The sequence below is a fragment of the Phocoena phocoena genome, chromosome 8 (genome assembly GCF_963924675.1).
Source record: "Phocoena phocoena chromosome 8, mPhoPho1.1, whole genome shotgun sequence".
Classification (NCBI taxonomy): Eukaryota; Metazoa; Chordata; class Mammalia; order Artiodactyla; family Phocoenidae; genus Phocoena; species Phocoena phocoena.
The window spans coordinates 59,681,335-59,703,846 of record NC_089226.1 but is presented as its reverse complement, the minus strand read 5'-3'; the positions used below and the strand labels follow the sequence as shown (position 1 = coordinate 59,703,846).

Here is a 22,512-nt window from a genome sequence, read left to right as displayed (position 1 = left end):
CACAGGAAGGGGACTCCAGGAGTTTACTGGGCAATGCACGTCCAAGCAACTTACACAGAGGAACTCAGAATTCGCAGTGATCCTGTGGATTAAATATTACCATCCGTTCCATTTTTCAGGTGGAGAAACTAGGGTGCTGAGTGGTTAAGTAACCTGTCCAAGGTCCCACAGCTAGTAAGTGGTAGAGCCAGGACTTGAACCCAGGCATTTGGCCCCAGAGCCCATACTCCTGACCAGTACACTTGAGTCTTCCTAAAGACCTGAGGGGGTTGAGCCTCCAACAGGGACTGGCATGAATGTCGAGGAGGCAAAGGGCATAGGTGTGATGGGGGGGGCAGGGGGAGGTGGGAACTGAGACAGGGGAGGCTGCAGTAGGAAGAAGAATGAGTTTCTCTCTGGTCTCACCACACATCCCACCCCCACTCCCACCCCATCCCCGCCTCTGGCTCTTCCTGCTTAATTAAGCGCCTGATTTTTCACCAAATGCCACTCCCTAATGATTAATTGTCCTGGGTTCTTCATCCCTCATGCTGCCTCCACTTAATTGTGTTTGTAGGAACTGCCTGGCCTGGAGAGAAGAGAGGCTTGGGGGCCTAGGACTCTGGTGTGTGCATGTGGGGTCACTCAGGGTAGCCCAGCAAAGGTCAAGTGAGGAAAAGAGAGGGGACAGCCTGCAAGTCACCAGATCAGGAGGTCACAGCAGCTAGAGAAATCGAGGACCAAAGAGGTTGAATGCCTCAGTCAAGGTCACGCAACATTCTGAACCCAGCCGGTTCACTCCTGGCTCCTTGGTTCAGAATCTACAATAACCAGTGGTGCCTCCCACCTTCCAGCCCTCACACCTAAACCTTTAGGCTCCTGGAGGGCTGGGCTCCAGTTCTGAGCTGTCCAACTGTGCCAGTCACCCTAGGAAGGAATAGGGAGCTAGGGTGGCAGGAGGCAACAGCAGCCACATTTCCTGGTGACTAAGTCGATAAAGGCTGGGGCTTCGTGGAGGCAGGGGGCTGGCCTTATTGACCTTCAGCCAAACCCCTTCTAGTGGACCCCACCCAGTCACTTGGCCTTGGACAATCTGGTTACTGGGCAGCCACAAGGTGGCGCTGGTCCCTGCGCTGCTGGTCAGTAAGCGCTGCAGCTACATCTCACTAATCCTTGACTCCTCTCTTCCCACCCCCAGACCGTGGGCTGCCTTGGCCTCTCCCCTCCTCCTCCCGGGACGCTGATGTAGGAATTGCCCTCAGCCTTTCTTCTCTTCTGCACAGAACTCCTCTGTGCTCGTGGCCTCATGACTCTCCAGCCCCCCCATCTCTTAAGCTCTAGACCCCAGATACCCAAAGGCCTCCTGGAGGCCTGCCCTGGGTGTCCCTGAAGTTGCCAGAGGCCCCAAGGCCCGACTGGAACGTATCGTCTCCACCACTTCCCCCGAAGTAGCACAGCCATCCACCGGGCCCCCTGCGGCTTGTCCACAAACCGTCCCCTGCTCTCCATTCCCAAGCCACTGCCCAGCTCAAACAGAGATACCTCTCCCCTGAACCTGCAGCAGCCTCTCCCCTCGCCTCCTGCCTCCTGTCGGGTCCCTTAAATCCATTCCCCCCAACCAGAGCCAGGGCAAGTGTTCTCAACTAAAATACTTATGGGAACTTTCTACTTAAAGTCATTCCACATAGTGGTTATTTATTCCAGAGTCCTTCTGGGTCAGGTTCCTTACTGAGGACTAAGAAGAGGAGGAGTGGTGTGGTGCGGGGAATGATGTACAGACCCACACTTGAGTGCAGGGACAAGGGCTCTGAGAAGGGAAGGAAGAGTGGGCCCCAGCCTACCCAGGTGCAGGACAGAAGTGGGGTCAGGGAAGGCTTCCTGGAGGAGGAGATGCCTGAGTTGAGTCCTAGAGGACAAGCAGAGCAGACAGGAAAGGATGTGCAGGCAGAGGGAACTGCATGGGCAAAGGCTCAGAGGAAAGAAAGAATGTGTGTCTGCTGGATGATCCAACAGCAAGGAGGCTGCTGTGGCCAGACAACAGGCAACAAGGCTGGAGACAGCCAGGGCCCTGAGGAGCTGGGCTTGATCCTGAGGACAGTGGGAGCCCTGAGAGGGACTTGAGCAGGAAAAGGTGAAGGTCAGGTTCAGTTTCAGGCTGATCGTGCTGGCTGCTGAGTAAAACTCTCACTGGAGAGGGAGAATCTGAGAGACAGAAACCGGGTCTCAGTGAGGGCCCCATAGTCTCAGCGGTCCCTGGCCAGCAGAGGAGAGGCTGGGCTGGGGCAGGTCAACCTTGACTGGGTCTGATCTTCCACCAAGCACTGGGGCCTCCAAGGATCCTCCATCCTCAGGAGTCCCCACACCCTGGCACCAGGCCATGCTCACCTCAACCCACTCCTATATGAGCCCTTTTCCTCTGCCTCACCCTTCCCAGAACTGTTGTCTCCCTAGGGGTTTCAAAGATATCGGAAGGGGGAGGGGACTCCGAGGCTGTGTCTCCCCCACCCAGTTGGGGCTGGGGGTGTCATCTACTGCTCACAACCCCTATGACTTCTCCTCAACTCAGAGCCCCTGCTCTGCCTCCTCTCCCCTCCTGAAGGCCCCCTCCCCTGCCAGGCTGATGTTGGGGGGTGAACCTTGATGCTGGGGTCGGCCCCGCCAAAGCCCAGGGCCCGCTCCCCAGACTGAAGGCTAGTGACTCAGCCCTGGGTGCCTGGGTGGTCGTGGCTGCCCCAGTGAAGATAAAGACAGATGGGCACAAAGTGGGGAGATGGAACAGGTGTGGACTTTATGACAGTTCCATCCCTTTAACAACTATTTGCTTAGTGGAGAGTAGAGTCAATGGCCTGGAAAGAGTGCCAGGCCCTCTTCCACTCCTCTGAACCCCTTCTTAGGTGGGGACCCCTCCTCTTGACTGAGCCGCCCCCCACTCCAGGGGCCTCAACCTCACTCTCACCCTTTCATCTCTCTTGGAGACAAATTATGATTCAGGCCAGGACCCCGGACCCTCCTCTCTCGCTCCCTCTCCCTCTCCCAGAATGTGAGACTCCAGAGATGGGAAAAGACTGTTCTCTGTGTCCCTTGAGACAAATCAGAGGGACAGACAGATTCTGCAGTGATTGGTGACCAGGTCAGCTCTGAGGAAGAAATTTCTCGAGGTTGGGCCCTGGGCCCCCCAAATGGTAGCAGAAGGAGACCAACAGCTGGGGCCGGTGTGGGCGGTATCTCCGTTGCAGCCTGAAAGGCCCCAGATTTCACTGCACTCAGCAGCAAATAACCAAAGGCTTTAAGATGGCAGGAGACACAATGAGAAGAGGAAGGCAGCAGGGCTGGGGACTGCAATAGGCTGGGAGATTGGGGCAGCAAGATGAGTGAGGCGAAGGCTTCCAGGAAGCCTCTCACCCAGGCAGCCCTCCAGGATTCTCTCCCTCCAGCCCTGAAGCCCCCTTGCAGCCCTCAGGGTTCATAGTGGGACCATCCCACTATGGGCTATGATAGTGGGATGATAGTGGGATCCCACTATCATCCCACTATGATAAGATGGGACATCACACTGTCCCATCTTATCACCACGCAGAAGCGTAGACTGAGGCCCAGAGAGAGTGCATGAGATTGTGATTGCAGCCATGTTGTCCTAGCTCCCAGCCCAGGGTTCTTCTCGTGGACAGACCCATCCCTGAGGGAGGCTACCAAGACCCAGACACCTTTTCTGAAAACTGGATCCTCCTTAGTGCCGGGGATCTACAGAGCAGGCCTCCTAGCAGCCCTCTGGCTGGGCCGTGGCAGAGAAGGGAAATGGCCTGGTAGAGATGGAAAAGGTACAGGGAAGGGCTTTGCAGGGGAGGAAAGAGCACGATCCAAGCACAAGGAGGCAGGGAATCTAAAACACACTTGGGGGTGAAACGGCATCCGTGAGCTCACGGAGGGGTACGGGGCAGTGGCAGGAGAGGCTGGGTAGCTAATGGGGCCTCCCCACACCACCCTGGGCCCTTATCTGTCTTTATGATCCACCTCTACTTCACACCTGCTGCTGTTTGCCAGCCCTGCCGGCCCTCCAGGGCTGCCTGGAGGAGTGCCCCCTCCACTGGGGCATGGCCAGAGCTCAGGCTCCACCTCAGCCTGGGGCTGCTGCCTGGTCTCCTGATGGGGCCAGAGCCACAGAGGTCACCTCTGGAAGGACCCTGGTAGGGAAGTAATTTTCTCAAGGTCACCCAGTGAGTATATGTGTTGGGACTTGGGGGTGGAAAGCAGTCAGCAATCATTAAGCTCCTACTGTGTGCTGGCATGGGGTTAAGCCCTGGGCAGCTATAATCGCATTAAGCTAATAGACAGGGCCCACTGTTAGCTCCATTCCATAGATAAGAGAACAGGTTTGGAAGGGGATACGGTGGGGCAGGGATGGGGCCGGGCTAGAATCCAGGCCTGTCTGACTGCCATTCAAGTGCTCTTGCCTCTTCCACAAACCTCAGTCTCAGCCTGAGCCGAGGAGGTGGGCTCAGCACCAGACACACGGTGGGTGTGTGGGTGGGCAGAGCACAGATTTCAGAAGAGAGGACTGGCCTGAACCTTCACCCCCAATGCCTGCTGGTGGGACGTCCCACTGCCTCACCCCTCTTGCCCCCTCACCTGCCTCACCTCCTCGGCCTCCTGGGATTTCTGAGCCCAATCTCCCAGCAGGCCTCCCCATTTCCACTCAACTCTGGGTTAATTGCATTGGAACATTCACTTTCAATTGCTTTTTTTTTTTTTTTTTTTTTTTGTACCTTTTCCAAAGGCTTTACTGAATCCGAGGTGGCTGGGGGCGGGGACATTGAAAGGGCTGCTGACGCAGAGGATCTGAGCCCCCTCAAAGATGCCTGGACCGCAGGCGGCACACCCCCCAACCTCCATCCCGTCCCCAGCTCACAGTAGAAAGCCTACGGGGAGCATCACAGGCTCAGGAGCAGAGCAAACCCCGAAGGATGCTCACCTCTTGCCTCCTGAGCCCATGATCCAGCATCCCTCTCCCAAAAGAGGCTTCCCAGGCTGCTTTGACGAGAAACTTCCTGGATCGGGCAAACTCATATTAAGCAAAGTTCTTGAGGATTAGGGGCTAATTAGGGAAGGCTCAGAAGGAACATTCTAGCATTTTTTTCCCTTAAGATTCCAAAGACCTCCCAGCCCTATCCCGCTGTCTTATAGATGGGACACTAGAGGCCAGAGAGGGGCATGGCTGGCTTGGTTCACACTGTCCTCGAGGGGAGGAGTTGTCAGGAGATGCTGAAGGGGACAGTGTCACCCACCACCCACCCCATGAGGGAATCGAATGGGAGAACAGGAGGTGGGAAGGCTCAGAGCTGTTGGAGGGGAGCCAGCCCCTTCCATGGGGAAGTGCCAGAGGAGAGAATTAGCGTCAAGGAATCCAGGGTTCCGAGTGCCAGGAGGGGCCTCAGGACCACCAGCATCCCCAGCATCAGGACCTCTGGCATTCTTTCCATGGCCTCTGTGAAAGGTGAGTATCTTGCCAGCCTCAGCTACTACCTGAAAAAGCCACATCCCTGACTGCTTGGCCTGTTGGAGTGGAGAGCTGCCTTCTAGTAACACCCCCGCTAGTGTCTACTCAGCCCTCAGCTCCTGACCCTGTGCTCTCTGGGCCCACAATGGCCCTGCGGTGCTTAGAAGGCAGTGCCCATGTCCTCCATGGCCTGCCCCCCTCTGGACCAGCACCCCTGCCCGTCAACACTTTCTCATCGGACAAGCTCCACTTCCCTTCACTGTCCCCTAGACAGCCAGGAGCCAGGAGACCGTGTCCCAGACCTGGCTCTGCCTCACACCAGGTATGTGGCATTGGACTCGTCTCACAATGTTTGCCCATCTGGAAAATAGGGAGGCTGAATTCAGTAAGCTCAGAGGTATCAAGGGACCATAGGGTGCTGAGCCCATGTTCCTAAAGTCTGTGATTCCATGTTCTATCATAATGAAAATAAAAACAGACATTTAGCATTCATTATGGATACAGTTTTAAGTGCATTGCATGTGTTAAACTCATTTAATCATCACAAGAATCCTCCCATAATAGTACTATGAGGTAAGTACTATTATTATTGCCATTTTACAAGCAAGAAAATCAGGACACAGGGAGGCTGAGTACCTTGCCCTAGGTAGTAAATGGGAGCTGGGATTTGAACCCAAGCGGTTGGGCTCCAGAACCCACAGCGGGACGCTGCTTCTGATCTCCCTATTCTCAGGGTTGACACCATGTGGGACCAGCATTCTGTGATTCCAAATTCTGTGATTCTGTGAGAACCTGCCAGGCAGTTCTCGTAGCCTGCTGGGGTTCTAACTGATAAACTGTAGCCCCAATCTTCTGAGACTTGCTCTGAGGAGGCTACAGCGATTTAGAACAGCTCTCCAGGAGAAAGCCTACCACTTAGCGCTTTCCCTGTGCCATCCACTCCCCCAACACAACACAAGAAAAGACAGTGGACCCGGCCACTGGAACCCCACCTGGCAGGGAGGCTGAGGTCAAGGTCAGATGGGGAGGGTCAGACCAGACCTTGTGGTCACCCTTGACTGTGTGAGAGGGCAATGGGTGGAGAACAGCTCACCGTACTTTCCCCTCCTGGGGCAGCTCATGGGGGGGCTCCTCACACACCAGCCGGGATTCCCCATCCAGCAGGTAGGTGTAGACAGTCTCCTAGGACAGAAGGCACTCATGAGATCCTGAGGAGAAGCCCTCCCAGCTGCCCAGTCCCAGCCTGACACGGGTCTGGATGACAAGGTCACGGGCATCTGTTTGTCTGTCTTTACTCCCCAGGTGATCCTAAGTGCGGTCAGGGTAGGAAGGTTCCCTTATGACCTCAGCACCTCACTCTCTCCTCTTGGAGGGGTTCTGGGCAGGCAGTGACCCATCACCCTGCCGGCTTTCCTTACCTATCACTCCACATCCAACGCGCTGGGGAGGGTCTGAAGGGCTGAAGGTACAGACAAATCGCCCCAACCCCACAGTCCTGAGATATCTCCCTGCCAAGTCTCCAGCCTCAGCAAACAATAACTGAGTGTCCTCTCAGGGCCGTACTGCAGGAGAGGCTCAGAACACCCTGGAAGCTTCCCTCCTACCTCAGATACACAAACAACTCTACAAGAAATCACAAACTATGACCCAAGCCAGGAGGACTTCCTGGAGGGAGTGACTTTAAAGTTGTAACTGGAGTGAGAATTAGACACATTCAGGGAGTGGGTGAGGCACAGAAGAATGTCTTCTGGGCCGAGTAATAGGTATGTAAGTGTAAAGGGCCCAAAGCATTGACAGACCTGATGGTGGGGGCAGGGGGCACCGGAGGTGGGCTTGGGGTCAGCCCAGTGCTGAGCTGGAAGGGAGCTGGGGGAGGGTGTTAGGGGGAGGGGCTGCTGCTGGGGAGGGAGGGGCTGGTGAGCCCTGTGAGACAGGAGCTGATTTGTATTTTGGAATGATCACTCCCCAGAGTGAGATCAAAGCTCTGGTCGAAGAATGTCAAGTCTGCAGCTTGTCAATCCACCCTCCCCAAGGGCCCAGAGCAGTCCTGCCTTCAGTTCCAGACCATGTCCTGGCAGAAGCACTTGCCCTCACTGACCCACAGGAGAAAATCCACATTCCCTCCAAGCAGGACTGGCTACACTTAGGTACCCACAACCAACACAACCTGCAGAGCGTCTCCACTGCCCGCATTGCAGGTGATAAGGGAGATGCAGAGGCTCAGCAGAGCCTACACCCCATCGAGGGGGCACCCCTGTGCCCAGCTAAGTATGCTGAGAGGTGTTGTTTTCTCAGTGGGAGAATGGAGAGCTCTCCTCTCTGCTAACTGTATCAGGGAGGGCTTCTGGAGGAGGTGACATTGCAGCTAAATGTTAAAGGCCCACCCTCAGTAAGTGTGGAATCCTTCTCAGCAGAAGCAGTTGCCTTTCACCACTGTGACAGTCCACAATCCGGTCAGACACTCTTGTTGCCTGTGGCTGTCCCCAGCCAGCCCCTCACCCTCTCCCAACCCCCAGGCAATATCCCAGTCTCACTTCAAGAGAATCTGAGCCAAGCTTAGTGGTGGCGTGGGCCGGAAATGATAGGGCCTGAGGAGAGTGAGAAGGGCAGACACAGGAAGACCTGGAGCCCCTCTGTCCTCCTGGGTGAGGGTATAGCTGAGGAGCTCAGGGATGAAGAAATCAGTGGGAAGGAAGCCACCCAAGCCTCATCTGTCTCCAGCCTCCTTCTTTAAGCAGCCCAGGAGGGGCCTAAGGGATTTGGCCTCCCAAAGAGGTTAAGACACTACCCAGCACCCAGGGTCACACAGAGAGTCCTGCCCTGGCAGAGAGAGCGGTGGGCAACCTGAGGGTGGGGAGGCAGGAAGGAGCCTCCCACTCCCTCCCTCACAGCCCTCCGGGTTAAAATTAGCTGAGTTTATTGCAGAGAAGAGGGAACCATTTCAGACACGGCAGCACCATCTGCATTTGGGGCGCCTGCCACAATGGGTGCTGATGAGAGAGCCAGGTGCCAGCAACTCCCCTCCCTGGGGGTGCGGGCGGGTAGGGAGACCCCTCCCCCATCTCCTCCCCCCTCCCTAGGGGTAGAGCAGACCTCCCATCTCCCCACCCTTTTTGGAGGGCTGAGCCCCTCCATGCAATCAAGGCAGCAGGGCTCTGCAAAGTCAGGGCTTCCCTAGCTCACACAGGTCTCCGGGGTGGGCCGAGGCAGACATTTCCCACTGTCCCAGGAACCTAGTCACCTGGACCACAGCTGTCTTCCCAACCCCCAGCTTTGGGGATACGATTAATCCAGTACAGGGCGTCTATGCTGGCACAACCACCAGGCATCCTGCCTGTGAAGACTAGGCCAGTCACATCCTCCTCCCCACTCCCAGCGCAGCCTCGCGGACGCTGACCTGCCATCCTCCCCACCTCCTCTTTTCCAGATGTTTCTCCACCCCAGGCCAGATGTTGCCTCAGTCCCATCTCTGGGAGGATTTATTTTGGGAGCCAACATACCACCCACTTCCTACCAATTTCACAATCAATAAAGCTCACTCATTAGCCCTCCTCCTGGGCTCTGAACTTCCAGGAGGTTTTGAAAAGGCAGAGCTGAGGAAAGGGGATGGGGGTGCTTAGGTGCCAAGCCCCATTTGTTCCTGTCATGCTGTGTGACCTTGGGGGAAGTGCCCTCCCTCTCTGGGCCTCGGGTGGTTCATCCATCCAGCAGATTCAGACACAATGGGCTCTGCTGGTGGCTGATGTCTAGAGTAGGGGAGGGGACATTCTAGGCTATGAGGACTCAGTTTAGGCATCTCCTCCTCTATGAAGTCTTCTATGTGCCTTAGGGTAAGTCAGAGCCTCCCTCCCTGGACTGACAGTCCCTGCTTCCCTCTATCTGGCACAGCTGAGACACTTCTGCTTTGGGTCTTGAGGGCCAGTTTATCCATGCTACTGCCTAAGGGATGGACAGTGGCCACTGGAGCCAGGTTGGGGAGTGGCCTGGGGCAGTTGAAGAGGGTCACAGTCTCCCCCAGTCTGCAACCTCATCTGTGGTGTTGGGATGGGTCAGAGAGAAGCTTAAAGGTTTCTAGAAGACACCTTGTCCAGCCTCCTGACTCCAGACAGGACACTTTAACTTGGCACAGATCCATTCATCTAGGCTGAGCCCCATTTCAGCACCTCCCAGACCTGGCATCAAGGAAGTTCTGCATGTCTACTTTCAATCCTTCCTGCTGTACATATTCCAAAGCCCACCTGACTCCACTATGTCCTAGCTATTATCCTAGGTGAATCCATTCCATTATCTGAGACATGATCTTTCCAATTAAGCTCTAAAGCTCTTTTTGTCCCAGACATTCCAGGATTCCTATATAAGTTCATTTTGGGGGCTTAGCTTCAGTCCTCCTCCTCCAGGAAGCCCTCTCAGAACACTCACCCAAACCCTTCACGGGGGGAGGGGGGGGGCCCTGCTTCTTCTTTCCTTCTCAACCCTGTAGGTACAGCAAGGAGCTGGACAAAGGTTTAGGGGTGCAGGGGAAGCGTGGGACAAGGTACCTACCACTCTGGGCAGCACAGCTGACAGGGCCTCTTTGACAGCCCATTGCAAGCCTGCAATGTCGATGACGGAGCCCAGGCTCAGCAAAGCATCCTGAAAGAGAGGAAAGGGCAGTGAGGGCCTTTTCCAGGCAGGCCAGGGCAATCCCCCTACCCAGGTGGCTGGGAACACAAATTCCCAGCTTAAACCAGAGCCCAAGGCTCGCAGACACTTGAATCCCAGGATCTTAGGATCTCAGAATCCAACCAGTCTTAAGGCCCTAGAATGTCCAAGTCCCCTCATCTTACAGATGGGGAGACTGGGGCTCAGAGAAGGGCCAGGGACTTAGCAAAGAACTCACAGTGAGTCAAGAGGTCAAGTCTAGACTAGACCCCAGGTCTCTTGTCCTTCAGACAAGGACAACTCAGGAAAGCAGGGAAAGTACAAGCTTCCACATTAATACAAAGCAAAACGAGCAAACAAAAAACCCCACATTTGAATCCTAGGTCCACTATTTTTAGCAGTGGGCATCTTGGTCAAGTCACTGAGCCTCAGTCTTCTATCTGTAAATTGGGGGCAACTGAGGCTATCTCCCCCTACAGGCTAATGTGAAGATAAAATGAAACTGAGTCCTAGAAGTGCCTCACAGGGTGCCCACACACATAGGTGCTCAGCTAAACATTTGCTGAATCTGAGTCCCACTCAGTTTCCTGAGGAGGGAGGTGGTTCACACAGTCTCGTTTGTCAGCCTAGTGAGGGGCTGGGAGTAGCAAGAATCCAAGGCGTGCATGAGCCCACAAGATGCGAGAAACACGGGCCAGCCCCTGGCAAGATAGGAGGAGAAGGAGAGATCAGCCTTGACTGCCTCACAGCCTTCCCGTCCCAGGAACAGTCCCCGTCCTTGGAGAGCCGGAACAGAGACAAGAAAGGTCCCTGCTTCTCGCTCTATTAACTTGGCCAGAACCATGGGGATCAAAGAGAAAGGTAATGGAACAGAGGATCCAGGGCCAAGGCAGAATTGTGACTCATACCATCCACTCAGCTATGCCTTCCCCACTAGCCCCTGGAAGTTCTTTCTGATGGCTTCCTTGTGGATGGCTGAGTTCATAAAGCAAAGTGATTAACTGTAGGATGCAGGACACATGGCGTGGCCCCATTCGTGTGAAAGTGGTATGAGATTGAGGGTCTTAGTGGACCACAGGCTCAGCATGAGCCCGTAGTGTAAATGTGGCTGGTAATACATTAAAATGCTGAAACTGCAGGCCGTATTAATAAAGATCCATTAACCTAAATAGAGAAGATGAGAGTTCCTCCACTGATTCAATCATCCCCAGTGCATTGTGTCCCAGGTAAGACCAAGATGAGACTCTTTCAGAGGAGGTGACCCATGTACGGAGGGAACTGGAAATCAAGTCCTGCATGTCACTAAGCTTGGAGAGTCTAGCCTGCAGCAGAGCAGAACCCAGGGGTCTCAGTATTTGACTCCAATATCTCAGGCTTCCCTGGGCAGGGGGACTGGACTCTGTGGTCCTGGAGACAGCCTGGAGACCCATAGGATTTCACAGGAGGCTGGCCTTGGCCCAGTGGGATGAAAGAACTTCTTCTAGGCAGAGCCACGCTGCACAGGCAGAGGCCACCAGGAGAGAGGAAGTGAGCTCCCCATACCTGGGGGTATGCAAAAATGGCTAGATGCCCATTTTTCAGACTGGCTACAGAGGGGAGTCCTGCACTGGGGTCCAGATGAAGCCTAGGGTCCAAGCTTCAGCTCCAGATTTCACCTTGCATCTTCTTGGCTTCAATTTCCTCCCCTACCCCACCTCCCACTCCCACCCAGTCCTGTGTTGGGCTGTCTCCCCCAAATGCTCACTTGGCATTGCTTTCTCGAGCCCCCAACTCCTCTTTTATCCCCCTCACTGCTCAAGTGAAGATACATTTTGGTCATGAAGATGTGTCTCCATCCTAGGACATCAGAAGTTGCGCATTCCAAACAATACAATCCCCAAATTGGATCAATTCTCCTTTGACCCTTAGGCACTCCTCATCACAGTTCACACACCCTCAGCACCACACATACCCAGCCACACAGCCACAAACCTTCACATCCTCTCAGAAATACCCCAGCCTGCCTTCAGACACCCTCCAGGTACACGTACAGGTTCACACAGGTGCAGCTACTTCCTTATGGAGTCACAAGGCCAGGACTCAGCAACACCTGCACGCACAGTATACACATGGGCTATTGTGGCCTTTCGAGGTCAATTCTGCAGACTAAAGCAGGGAGGAAGAGCTGATGCCCCAAATAATCCCCAACTAAAATCTGTCAACCCAGGCTCCTCAGACTGGGGTTCCCAGGGCTCGGCTCCAGAGGTGGTGCTGGTTTAGGTCTGTTCCTGCCTGGAGACAGTGGGGATGGACAAGCTAAGCCCTGAGGGGCCCTGCCCTCCAGTGGAGTTTATGTGTATAGTGTGGAAGTTGGAGAAGAGGGGCCAAGGTGATGGAGTAAGCTCTCAGGTAGGGGGAGACATTTCTCAAAGCCATAGACTTGGGACAGCTAAGTGTCCCCATTTGACAGATGAAGAAACTGAGGCTCAAAAAGAAGCAATGCCCCATCTGTGGTCAGCCAGCCAGTCAGGGCAGAGCCAGGTCCAGAACCCACGATTCTGGATCTCCAGCCTCTCTCTTGCTTCTGCTCTGCACCGACCCCCAGCTCCCTCCTCAGGGGGCTTAGAGAGAATAGTTTGTCCTTTGTTCTGATTGGTGGCTCCTCGACCTGCCCTTTACTTGGATTGGGGAATGCCCTGAATTGTCCTTTACTGGAATTGGTGGGTGCCTGTCTGGCCTTTGCTTGGATTGGTCAGTTTTCTGTGACTCCTCAGGCAGAGGGCAGGATAATGGCAGTGAGGGGGGGGGGAATGGAAAAGGAAACTTTGGGAGAGTTGGGGCAGCAGCGGGGAGGGGTCCTGAGTGGGCTGGATGCAGACATGGCCCATGAAGCCCGGAGCTCTCTGCCTGGCATCCTTCTGTCCACCCACCTCCTGGCCCTGCCCTGCCCGCCCCAGGATGGGGGGTGTTGAGTGCAGGAACCACAGCCGGGAAAGGCCACTTCATACCTGGCCTTTAAGACTCGCTCACATGCCACCTTCTCCTTGAATCTTCCCTGATCTCAAAGCAACTTCACCTCCTGCATTAACTCAGGGAGGAAATAGCTCAAATTCCAAAGTCCACGGGGGGGCGGGGCTCAGAGGACAGAGCGGCTGCCCCAGTGAAAGGAGAATCAATGGGGAGCAGCTGAGAATGGGAAGTAGGGAAATTCCCAATTTGGAGGCCCAGGTGGGGACTAACAAAGCTCAAGTCAGAGGTTAAAACCCCAGAAATCTTAAAAAGATGAGGAAAGGGAAAGTACAAGCAGAGCCATACATGTTCTCACGAACGTCTACACGTCATACACATACATACTGCCATGCACACACCCTCACACAAACACGCACACACAAGGATAAAAACGCAACCCTATATACAATGCACACATAAATATGCACTTAGGCATGCACACACACGCACATGCAAACACACTCACACACACAGCCAGGCTCAGGGTGAGGCGAGAGAGGTCACGTTTCCTGCTTTTGCAGCTATTCTGAACAGCCATCAGTATAAATATCAGCAACACAACCAGCAATCCCAGACTCCAGAGGAGAATCTGTGGCGTGTAGAAAAGAGCAGCGATTTCCAGTCCTGTCCCGGACTGACTACGGAAGCTCTGTGTGGCCTTGGTAGGCCCCTTCCTCTTCTGAGTCTCAGTTTCCTCATTATTAAAAATGGGTCCTTCCAGCTTGCAACATATAGTTCTATGATTTTGTGTTTTAATTCAGTGAGGATGGGTGGATGGATATGTGAATGGATGGATGGATGGAGTGGGTGGATGGATGGATGGGTGGATGGAGCCTTTCTACTTTCCCCAGCTCCCTACCTGCAGCTGTATTGTTGGAGGTAGGTCCACTCAGCACTACAGACAGTGCCACTCCCACACACTAATCTTTCACCTCAGATACCAAGAAAGGGGAGCCTGTTCTGAGTGAGGGCTCCTCTGGAGCCAGCGTTGGGGCTGGATCAGCCTTTCTGCACTCATTTGGACAGGGGAGAGGGTCTGGACAAAATTACTTCTAACTCCTTAATGGATTATATGAAGCCAGAGACCTTGGCCTTATCCCTTCTGGAGCCACTAGCACAGGCACGGATGGCCTTCTTGAAGGTCAGTGTCACTGTCACAAGCTAGTTTCCTGCCTTGTCTCCATGAGTCTCTATGTCTTTCCCCACCTCCACTGACCCTTCTATTGCTCTCCCCGCTGCCTGGAACCTAGAGCCCACCCCTCGCTCTCTGGAGGGAAGCCTCCTAGTGCCCCCACGGCGGCCTAGAAGAAGGTAGTAACATCAAACCCAACACTCAGGGGCCTCCTAAGACAAGCTGTGTTACTGGGACTGGCCATACATACTGACTTACCCAGCTCTGCCTGTGCTAGGTCCTGTGTGGCCTGGGGTTACGGGCGCCCTCCCTCTCTGGGCTTTGGTGTCCTTTTCTCTAAAGGGGGGACCTTCAAGATCCCCCAGGACTTTGGAGTCCCTCTCCCTCTCTATTCCTCTTTCCTTCCCCCTGGGGCTGTGTCTGTCTCTCAGGCTCTGTCTCCCTGATCTCTCCGAGTGTGACGTCTCGCTCCTTCTCTCCATGCTTCCCTCAGTTGACGCCCATCTCTGTCACAGGCTGCTCTCCTGTCTTGTCTCCAAGAATCTCAATGCCTTTTCCCACCTCCAAATCCTCTCTCCTCTCAGATGGCTTCCGCCCTCTCTCTCCTGTATGGTTCTGCCCCTCCCCCCAACTCCAGGCTCTCCTGCCCACTCCTCCCCCAAACCTCTAAGTGGTTACCTCGAAAACTTGGGGAGAAAGCCCCTGACCCAAGATAGGCACCCACAGGACAAGGGAACCCAGGAAAGTGGCCATGATGAGAGAAACCAGGGGTGCCAGGGCAGATGCCATCTATTCTTCTGCTTCCTGCCTCCCATTCTGGTGGGCATTATACACAGCTTCTTCTCTTCCCAGAGAACAGGGCCTTCAAGGGCAAAGGCACACATCTGTCTCTGAGCCCAGCATGTGCCTGGCACTTGTAAGCCCATCTGCTCCGCCGGGGTGACTGGCAGAGCTCCCCCAAAGGAGGCCTCCTGGAGGCTCAGGCCAGAGAAGCCCCTGTGGGCTGGGCATCAGACCCCAGCCGAGCCCGAGCACCCCAAGCTTACTCTGTGACTCTCACCGTCCTCACAGCATGTCTGGCCCTGTAGAATCAGGAGACAGCCAGGAAGCAGGAGAGGCAGCCCCATCTCCTCCCTCCCCTCCTGCCGGCCCAGACCTGCCACCCGCCCAGGAGCTGCCTCTAACAGACACCGGTGCCTTAAATATGCCAAGAGCCGCCCAGGAGTGCTAAGATCTTGCAGCCCCAGATCTCCCCTCAACAAGGCTGAGCTGGACCAGGGGCAGGAAAATAGAGGAAAGAGGCTTGGTGACCCTTGGGAGACCTGATCTGAGGAAGCGACAGGAGAGAGACCCAGGCCACAGTTGGACAAGCTCACATGTCAGGGCCCTGCTTGAGTGGGGTATCAGGCTTTGGGGGAGAAAAGGCACCTTTCTCAAGCACCTACTGTGTGCTAGAGGTGTCCATCAGTGGTTCTCAACCTTGACTGTGCACCAGAATCCCCTGGAGGGCTTGTTAATATCCAGCTTGCTGGCCCTACCCCCAGAGTTTCTGATACAGTAGGTCTTGGATGAGGCCAAGAATTTGCATTTCCAACACATCCATAGATGCTGCTGCTGCTGCTGCTGCCGCCCCAGGGACCACACTTTGAGACCCAGCGACACACACTCTCTCTCATCCTCCTACCAACCCTGGGAGGCACCTGTGCTGACCACACCGTTTTAGAGCTGAGGAGACTAAGGATCAAAGGGGTGGGGCCTTGCTCAGGTGAGAATGACCCAGCTTCTGGCAGCAGGTCCGTGCCACTTCCCTCGCACGAGGGGGCTCCTCAGAGAAGGTCCCCAGAGAAGGCAGAGGCAGGCGTCCTGGAAGGAGCGAGGGGGGACAGTGGGGTGACATGGGGCCGGGGTGTGTAGAAGGGGCCCAGCCCTCAAGGAAGGACCTGCCCTTCCCCCTTCCTCCTACCTCTCCTTCTCTTCCTCTCCTCCCTCCTCTGGGTCCCCCCTTTCCCCTCCCCCACCCCTCGCAGACTCTGGCTTCAGTTGTTACTCCAACAGGGCCGCGTCCCCAGCCTCCGAGCCACACTGGAGACACGTGCACTGTAGAATACACCTGAGCCCGGTCCTGGCGCTCCCCCACCCCGTCCCCCGACCTCCCCGATGAGCTCGGCCCCATCCTGTGGGCTCCTTCCCTCCAACATTTACACACAGCTCCTCCCGGGACCCTCACCATTTCTAAGCCGGTCTCAGCTTTTACTCTAGCTCCTGCCTCCTCCAAAATGCCCTCCCAATTGTCCCAGGCCCCCCTGGATTCCTCAAGGGCTAGGTTTGGGGTTGGATGAAGGAGAAGGGGAAGGAACTGGGGAGGGAAGGCAGGGATTGTATGAACGGTCAGCTCTCCGAGGACCTGACTCGCTGGGCCCCCTCAGTCCCTAGCACAGGGTCTGGGGTGAGGAAAGGATGGGGTGGGAAGAGGGAGGGAGGGCAGAGCCCAGTGTGCGAGGGGGAGGATGGTCTCGGGGGGAGTCCAGGACAGGCTCAGGGCTTCTCCCCTAGCTCCCCACGTCCCGCTGCCTCATCCGCAGGGCAGAGCCAATAGCTGCGTCCACTCCCATTGCCCACATTCTTCTCGATGCCACAGTCTTCCTCCCCAGAACAGCAGCAAAATCCCCTCATCACTGCTGTCCCAAATACCTGATGCCTCTCCTGTCCTTGATTCCTGGGCCAAGGGCCCGTGTGGGCAGAGCTCGGCACAGCGGGCTGGCAGGTATAAGCTGGCTGTGAGTCAGTCAAACCACAAAAGAGAAGCCTGGGCAGGAAGGAGGTGGGCTCCCCGACCCCAGTGGTGTGCAAACAAGGACAGGGGCCCTGCTAGGGAGTCTGTGCCATGAGAAAGGACTTGATGAGCCTGGCTGGCCTCCAGCTCTGGGTTCCATGACTCTTAATGTCTTCAAACCCTCCTCAGCCTCACCGGCTCCGTGGCCTTCAGCGTGGGCTGGGAGCTGGACAAAGCAAGTCCAGGAGCCTCTGAGAGGCAGGCACAGTGGCCCAAGCTGGAGAGGAGGATGGAGCTGAGTGACCCAGTGGACTAGCGTCAGAAAAGAGTTAATGTCTCTCAGGAAATGATGGCTTAAGGAACGACTGGATACACGAATGAATGAATAAATGAGCCTCCCACCCCGGGGCTCGTACAGCCCTGTGCTCCCCACGATGGCATGGCATGCAGAGTTGCCACTACTGCCCATCTGGCTCCCCGATCAGATTGGGGGTTCTTAGAGGGCAGAGGTTGTGCCCTATTCCTCCTGGGGACCCCGGTATCATACAGCCTGTCACAGGTGTCAGGAGGTGTTTGCTGAGCTATAAAATGATAGCTGGACTCCTGAGAGCCCAGGGCTGTTGGGCTGTGAAGGGTATATGCCATTACCAAGCAGAGGGATGGACCCCATGACTCCCAAAGGTCCCCAGGCCAGGGAGACAGCTGCACCCTCTCAAAGTCTCCCAAGTCTGGCACAGTGACTGTCTTACAGGAGCCTAAGGTATGAGGGTGCCTTGTGCTGAGAACTTTTGGCAACCTTTCCAAGGCATCTCTGCAGGCCAGGAGGCCCTTCTGCCTCAGGATCACCTCCCAGTACAGGCAGGGTAGGGGACAGCATGCCAGGAAGGAGGGGCTCTTCCCTGAGGGGAGCACTATCTTTATCACCTTCTTTCATGAAGGCTCCTCCAGGCAGCCTTCCTGGGTGGGTCACTTGTCCTCTTCCCAGGCCTCCGGAGAATTCCCACAGGATCAGAGTCTACAGGGCCCCAGGCCTATGGAGCCAAATCCCCAGCTTGATGAGGGTAGACTAAGACCAGGAGAGGCAGGAAAGGACTTGCCCAGGGTCTCACGTGGAGTCAGGAGGCCTTTGCCCCAGTCCAGAGGCCTCCGGGACACACTAGGCTCCCTCCCTGCTATGCACTGTTTGCCTTAGCGGCCCCTCCAGTTCCTTGCCTTGGCCAGCAGATAGGCTGAGCCCCTCTCAGGTGCAGGGTGGAGCTGGGTGCCCTCCTCCAGACCAGGGACAGGGCCTCGTGTCTCTCCCTCTGTGCCAGACACGGTACCCACAGTGGGAGGTAAATGCTGGATGGCACTGGCCTGGTCCAGGGTCAGTGTGGGCCTGCAGAGGGCAGGGAGGAAGGGCTAACCTGGGGAGGGGCTGCTGGGAGTGAAGGGCGGGCAGGTCTGGCAGAGTATCTCCTCCAGCACAAGACCGACAGCAGGAGACAGAGCGGCTGCCACTGCCATGGGGCTCTCCTGGCTCTGACCTGAGCTCTGTTTCCCTCCCAGCCTTCCTGGGAGGCTCCATATCTCCATATCTGTCTCTCTCTCAGTCTGTTCTTCTCTGGTATGTGTCTCTCCCACAGCCTCACTGTGGGTCCCATGACTGTATTTGGCTCTGTCTTCAGGGCCTGGCCCATCCCAGCTGTTCCCCAAATCCAGGCATGGGGGGCGGGGGTTGGGAGGGAGGGTGAGTCTGAGAAAGAGACTGGGACAGAGATGAGGACCGATTCAGAGGCAGAGGGACAGACACAAGAGCCAGGAGGGGACCCTGGGGACAGGGCTGGGGAGGCCGGGCTGGCCAGGGTCTTCAAGCCTCCCCAGTCCCGAGGACAAAGCCAGAATTGGAGGGAGGAGCGGGGTCCACCCTTTCCCTCTGCACTGGCTCCTGGCCCCCCTTCCTTCTCCCTGCCCCTGCAGGAATGTGTGAGCACTTTAATTGTTCCTAAAAATAGTCCCACTGTATTGGGGGCTGGAATGAGAAATCTTCTGGGCAGGGTTCATCTCAGGCATGTCCCTGCCTCTGGGCTCCCAACCACTCTGTTCCCCAGAGCGGGGGGCCTTTCTGAGCCTCCCCCAACCCGTAGCTGCAGTGCTGTATTCCTCCCTTGCAGAAGCCTGCCATGGCTCCCAGGGCCCTGGGATAGGCTCTGAGCTCCCGGACCTGCTGGAGTTGTTTGTGAAGCACCTCAGACGAGGCCACTGCTGTTCCTGCTGACACCCTGGTCCAGGCTCCATGCTCTAGACTATTCCCAACTCTCCAACCTTAATCCCCCAACCCCTTCATCCCCCCACCTCCAGGCCTTGGCTCTTCCTTTTCCATTTCCTGCACCAGATGTCCTCTCTTCTCCCCTCCTGTCCTTCCAGGCAGGGGTTCCTAACCCCGCGGCCGCAGACCCGGTACTGGGCTGCAGCCTGTTAGGAACCTGGCCACACAGCAGGAGGTGAGTAGTGGGCGAGTGAGCAAAGCTTCAACTGCCGCGATGCACCCCATCACTGGCACTACCGCCTGAACCATCCTCCCCCCGCCCTCGTCCGTGGAAGAACTGTCTCCCACGAAACCGAAACCGGTCCCTGGTGCCAAAAAGGTTGGGGACTGCTGCTTCCAGGCTCAGCCCAGGTCTGCCCCAGTGCCCCACCCACACTGTGCTATCCTGCTCCCTGGTCCTGTTCTCATCCCCAGCCCCCCTCCACTGTTCCCCTTGGCAGATCAACAAGGGCTGAGCCTCTCCGCGCCACCACTGCCCCGAGCAAAGCTCTGAGGTGCGGCCCTTCTCCAGGGAAGGGGACACTGGGGAGACACTGCAGGCTCTGGGGCCCCACGCCCTGCCCTGAACCCTGGACCTTACTGGCCCCTCCATCTCCCCACCCCAGCTTTGGTTTTCTCTTCTGCACCCCGGGCCTGGAATGTCTCTCCATTTCAGTCTCTGGGTGAAAGCCCATCTAGTCTCACCTCCTCTCTGCCTCCATTTTTCAGATGGGGGAACCGAGCCCCAAAGAGGGGCGTTGACGGGTCCACAAGTCCACAGGAAGCTGGCCGTGGGCCTCGGTCACACCGCATCATTTCGCAGGGTCCCCTCGCTGGGGCTCCAGAGGCAGGGCTCCTCACACAACCCACCAGCCCACCACCCCGCCCGGGCAGACAGGCTGGCATCCAAAATCATTTGCCTCTGGAGGGCCCAGGAAGCCACAGAACAAACATCCGGAGTCTCTGGAACTTTTCCTACTCTCCCTCCTCATATCCTCATATCTCAAGGATCCGGGAGCAACCGAGTGCGTGTACACACACACACAGAGCCCAGGGCCAGGTAAATATGTGAGTCCAGGGGATCTCACGTGACTCTTGTGCCTGTGAATCTGTGCAGGTCCTTTAGAGGCCCCCAAACCCTAAAAAGATGAGGATGTACCCCAGTCTCACCAGACCTTATATAAATTTTGTCTTGGAAATGAACATTAAAATCACATTTGTGTGACTTTTCTGACTGCAAAATTCTGAATACACTCATCACAACTGACTTTTTTTCCCACTTTGTAGGCCACTCCTGCTTTGCTAGTGACCTAAGCACATGTGTGGCCTGCCCATTAGTTGTCCATGATGCATGTCCCTACAGGCCATCATGTAACCACAGCAGAATATGCCCCTTGGGTTATTAGAAGGATATCTGTGTGAAAGCATGTGGCTCTGGGACTCTGGGAGAATGTATGTGAAAGTGTGAATGTGTGAGCACCCCTGAGGCACCATCTGTGCACGAGCCATCTGCACGTACGGCTGCCCGTGCATGTGTGATGTGGGTTGTCAGTGTCTGTGTGAGCCTGGGTGTGTGCAGCAAGTGTGTAGCTGTCTGTGGAACTGTGAGCGCACCAGTGGCTGGTTTTGTCTCCGAGCAAGTGAATGAGTTTATGGTTGAGTGCTGGCATCTGTGCCTGTGGGGGGTTTGATTCTCCTGCCCCGTGGACCCCACCACCTCCTCCATCACCTCTGCCAGACCTGGGCTCACATCCCTACCCTGCCACACACCACCTGTGTGGCACTGGACAAGCTTTTCACCTCCCTGGGCTCAGTTTCCTCATCTATAAAATGGTGCCTTCTCCCAGAGCCACTGGGAAGACTCAAATGGAACCATGAGGTCCTGCCTAAGCTGTTCCCAGCTAGGGGCTAGGCCACCTCTGTGCAAGTTACAAAGAGGTGACCCCAACCCTCTGGGCAAATGCAGCCTGAGGGGCAAGGATTGGTGGGGGAGAATGAGCTGGGTTTTAGTGCCACCCTGCCTCTGTTGGAGCCCTGTGCAAGCAAGGTACAACCTGTGAGGTTAGAAGCTGTGGCCCTGCAGGTGACCAAGAAATACCAGCTCCCTTTCTTCCTGCCCTCGCTCCAGGTATGCAGCCTGGGACTAGAGGGTCTCTGACTCTGGACAGAGATGAGGCTCTGAGGATACCCGCCCCCTCCTAACTCCCCCTAGGGTTCTGTCCCCTTCACCCACCCTCTACCCCACCCTCTCCAAAGCCCAAGAGAAGGCCCTACGGAAGCCATAAGGGGGGACTGACCAGATCTGGGATGCAGAGACCAGCTATGCTGGCCAGAGGCTCAGAGACTACCCCCCAACCCACTCTCATTGTCAGACAGGGAGACTGAGACATGGAAAAGGGCCAGGGACCCTCCAGGGTCATGAGTGAACCAGGTCATTCCAAGCCTTTGTCTCAAGATCTCTGTGGCTGGAGTTGGGGAGACCCAAGCTCTGGACTCTTCTGGCTCCAGAATGGAACCCAAGGGAGTGGGTGGGTCTCTCCCAAGAGACAGGCACTTCCAGACCTGTGCTCTCAGCTACTGGGGTGGATCTCCTACCCATCCCCACCCACCCCACCAGGGCCAGATCCCCTACTGGTGTGATTAACCAAATTATGGCATTTTTTTCTTGAGCAAATTGCATCGGCCTAATTGAATGAGGCTGCAGGAGCCTGGGCTGGAGGCTGAGAGCGGGTGAGGACGGCAGGAGCCAGGGAGAGGAGTGGAGGGGAGCAAGCTGGGGTGGGGAGGCCCTGACAATGCTGAGCAGGGGACAGAAGGGGCGGGAGAGGGAGGGCTGAGGGCATAGAACACATCATTCATTCTGTGCACCCTCTCTGTGCACCCACTGGCGCTCCCATCACACCAGGTGTCTGGGCACACGGATTTGAGGGGTGGTCTCCCCAAGAGACCACTGAGCATTTGCTCAGTGCCAGGCACTGTGTTCATTTAGGATTTCACGTAATCCTCCCAACCACCCTATTTTATACTTGAGGGAATTGAGGCTCAAGAGATAAAATAACTTGCTAAATATCACAGCCAGACAGGGCTGTCTGACACCATAGCTTAACAGGTACCTGCAGCGTCCCACTACCGAGCTCCCGCCCTGCCTCCAGGAAGCCTTCCTGGAGAGTTCAGAGAAAGGAACAGGCCTCACGCCAGCTCATACTTGGGCCCAGACA

General features: G+C 55.9%; 1 protein-coding gene across 2 annotated transcripts in view; it reads right to left on the bottom strand.

Annotated features, from left to right (window-relative positions):
- The window catches only part of PDE2A (phosphodiesterase 2A), a 91,707-nt gene that overhangs the window by 21,679 nt on the left and 47,516 nt on the right, over window positions 1-22,512 (bottom strand). For both annotated transcript variants that reach the window (XM_065882247.1, XM_065882248.1), the window contains exons 3-4: window positions 10,016-10,105; window positions 6,567-6,655 (exon numbers count right to left, since the gene is read on the bottom strand). In XM_065882247.1, the coding sequence (XP_065738319.1) occupies window positions 6,567-6,655; window positions 10,016-10,105 (179 nt within the window). The remainder of the gene's footprint in view (window positions 1-6,566; window positions 6,656-10,015; window positions 10,106-22,512) is intronic.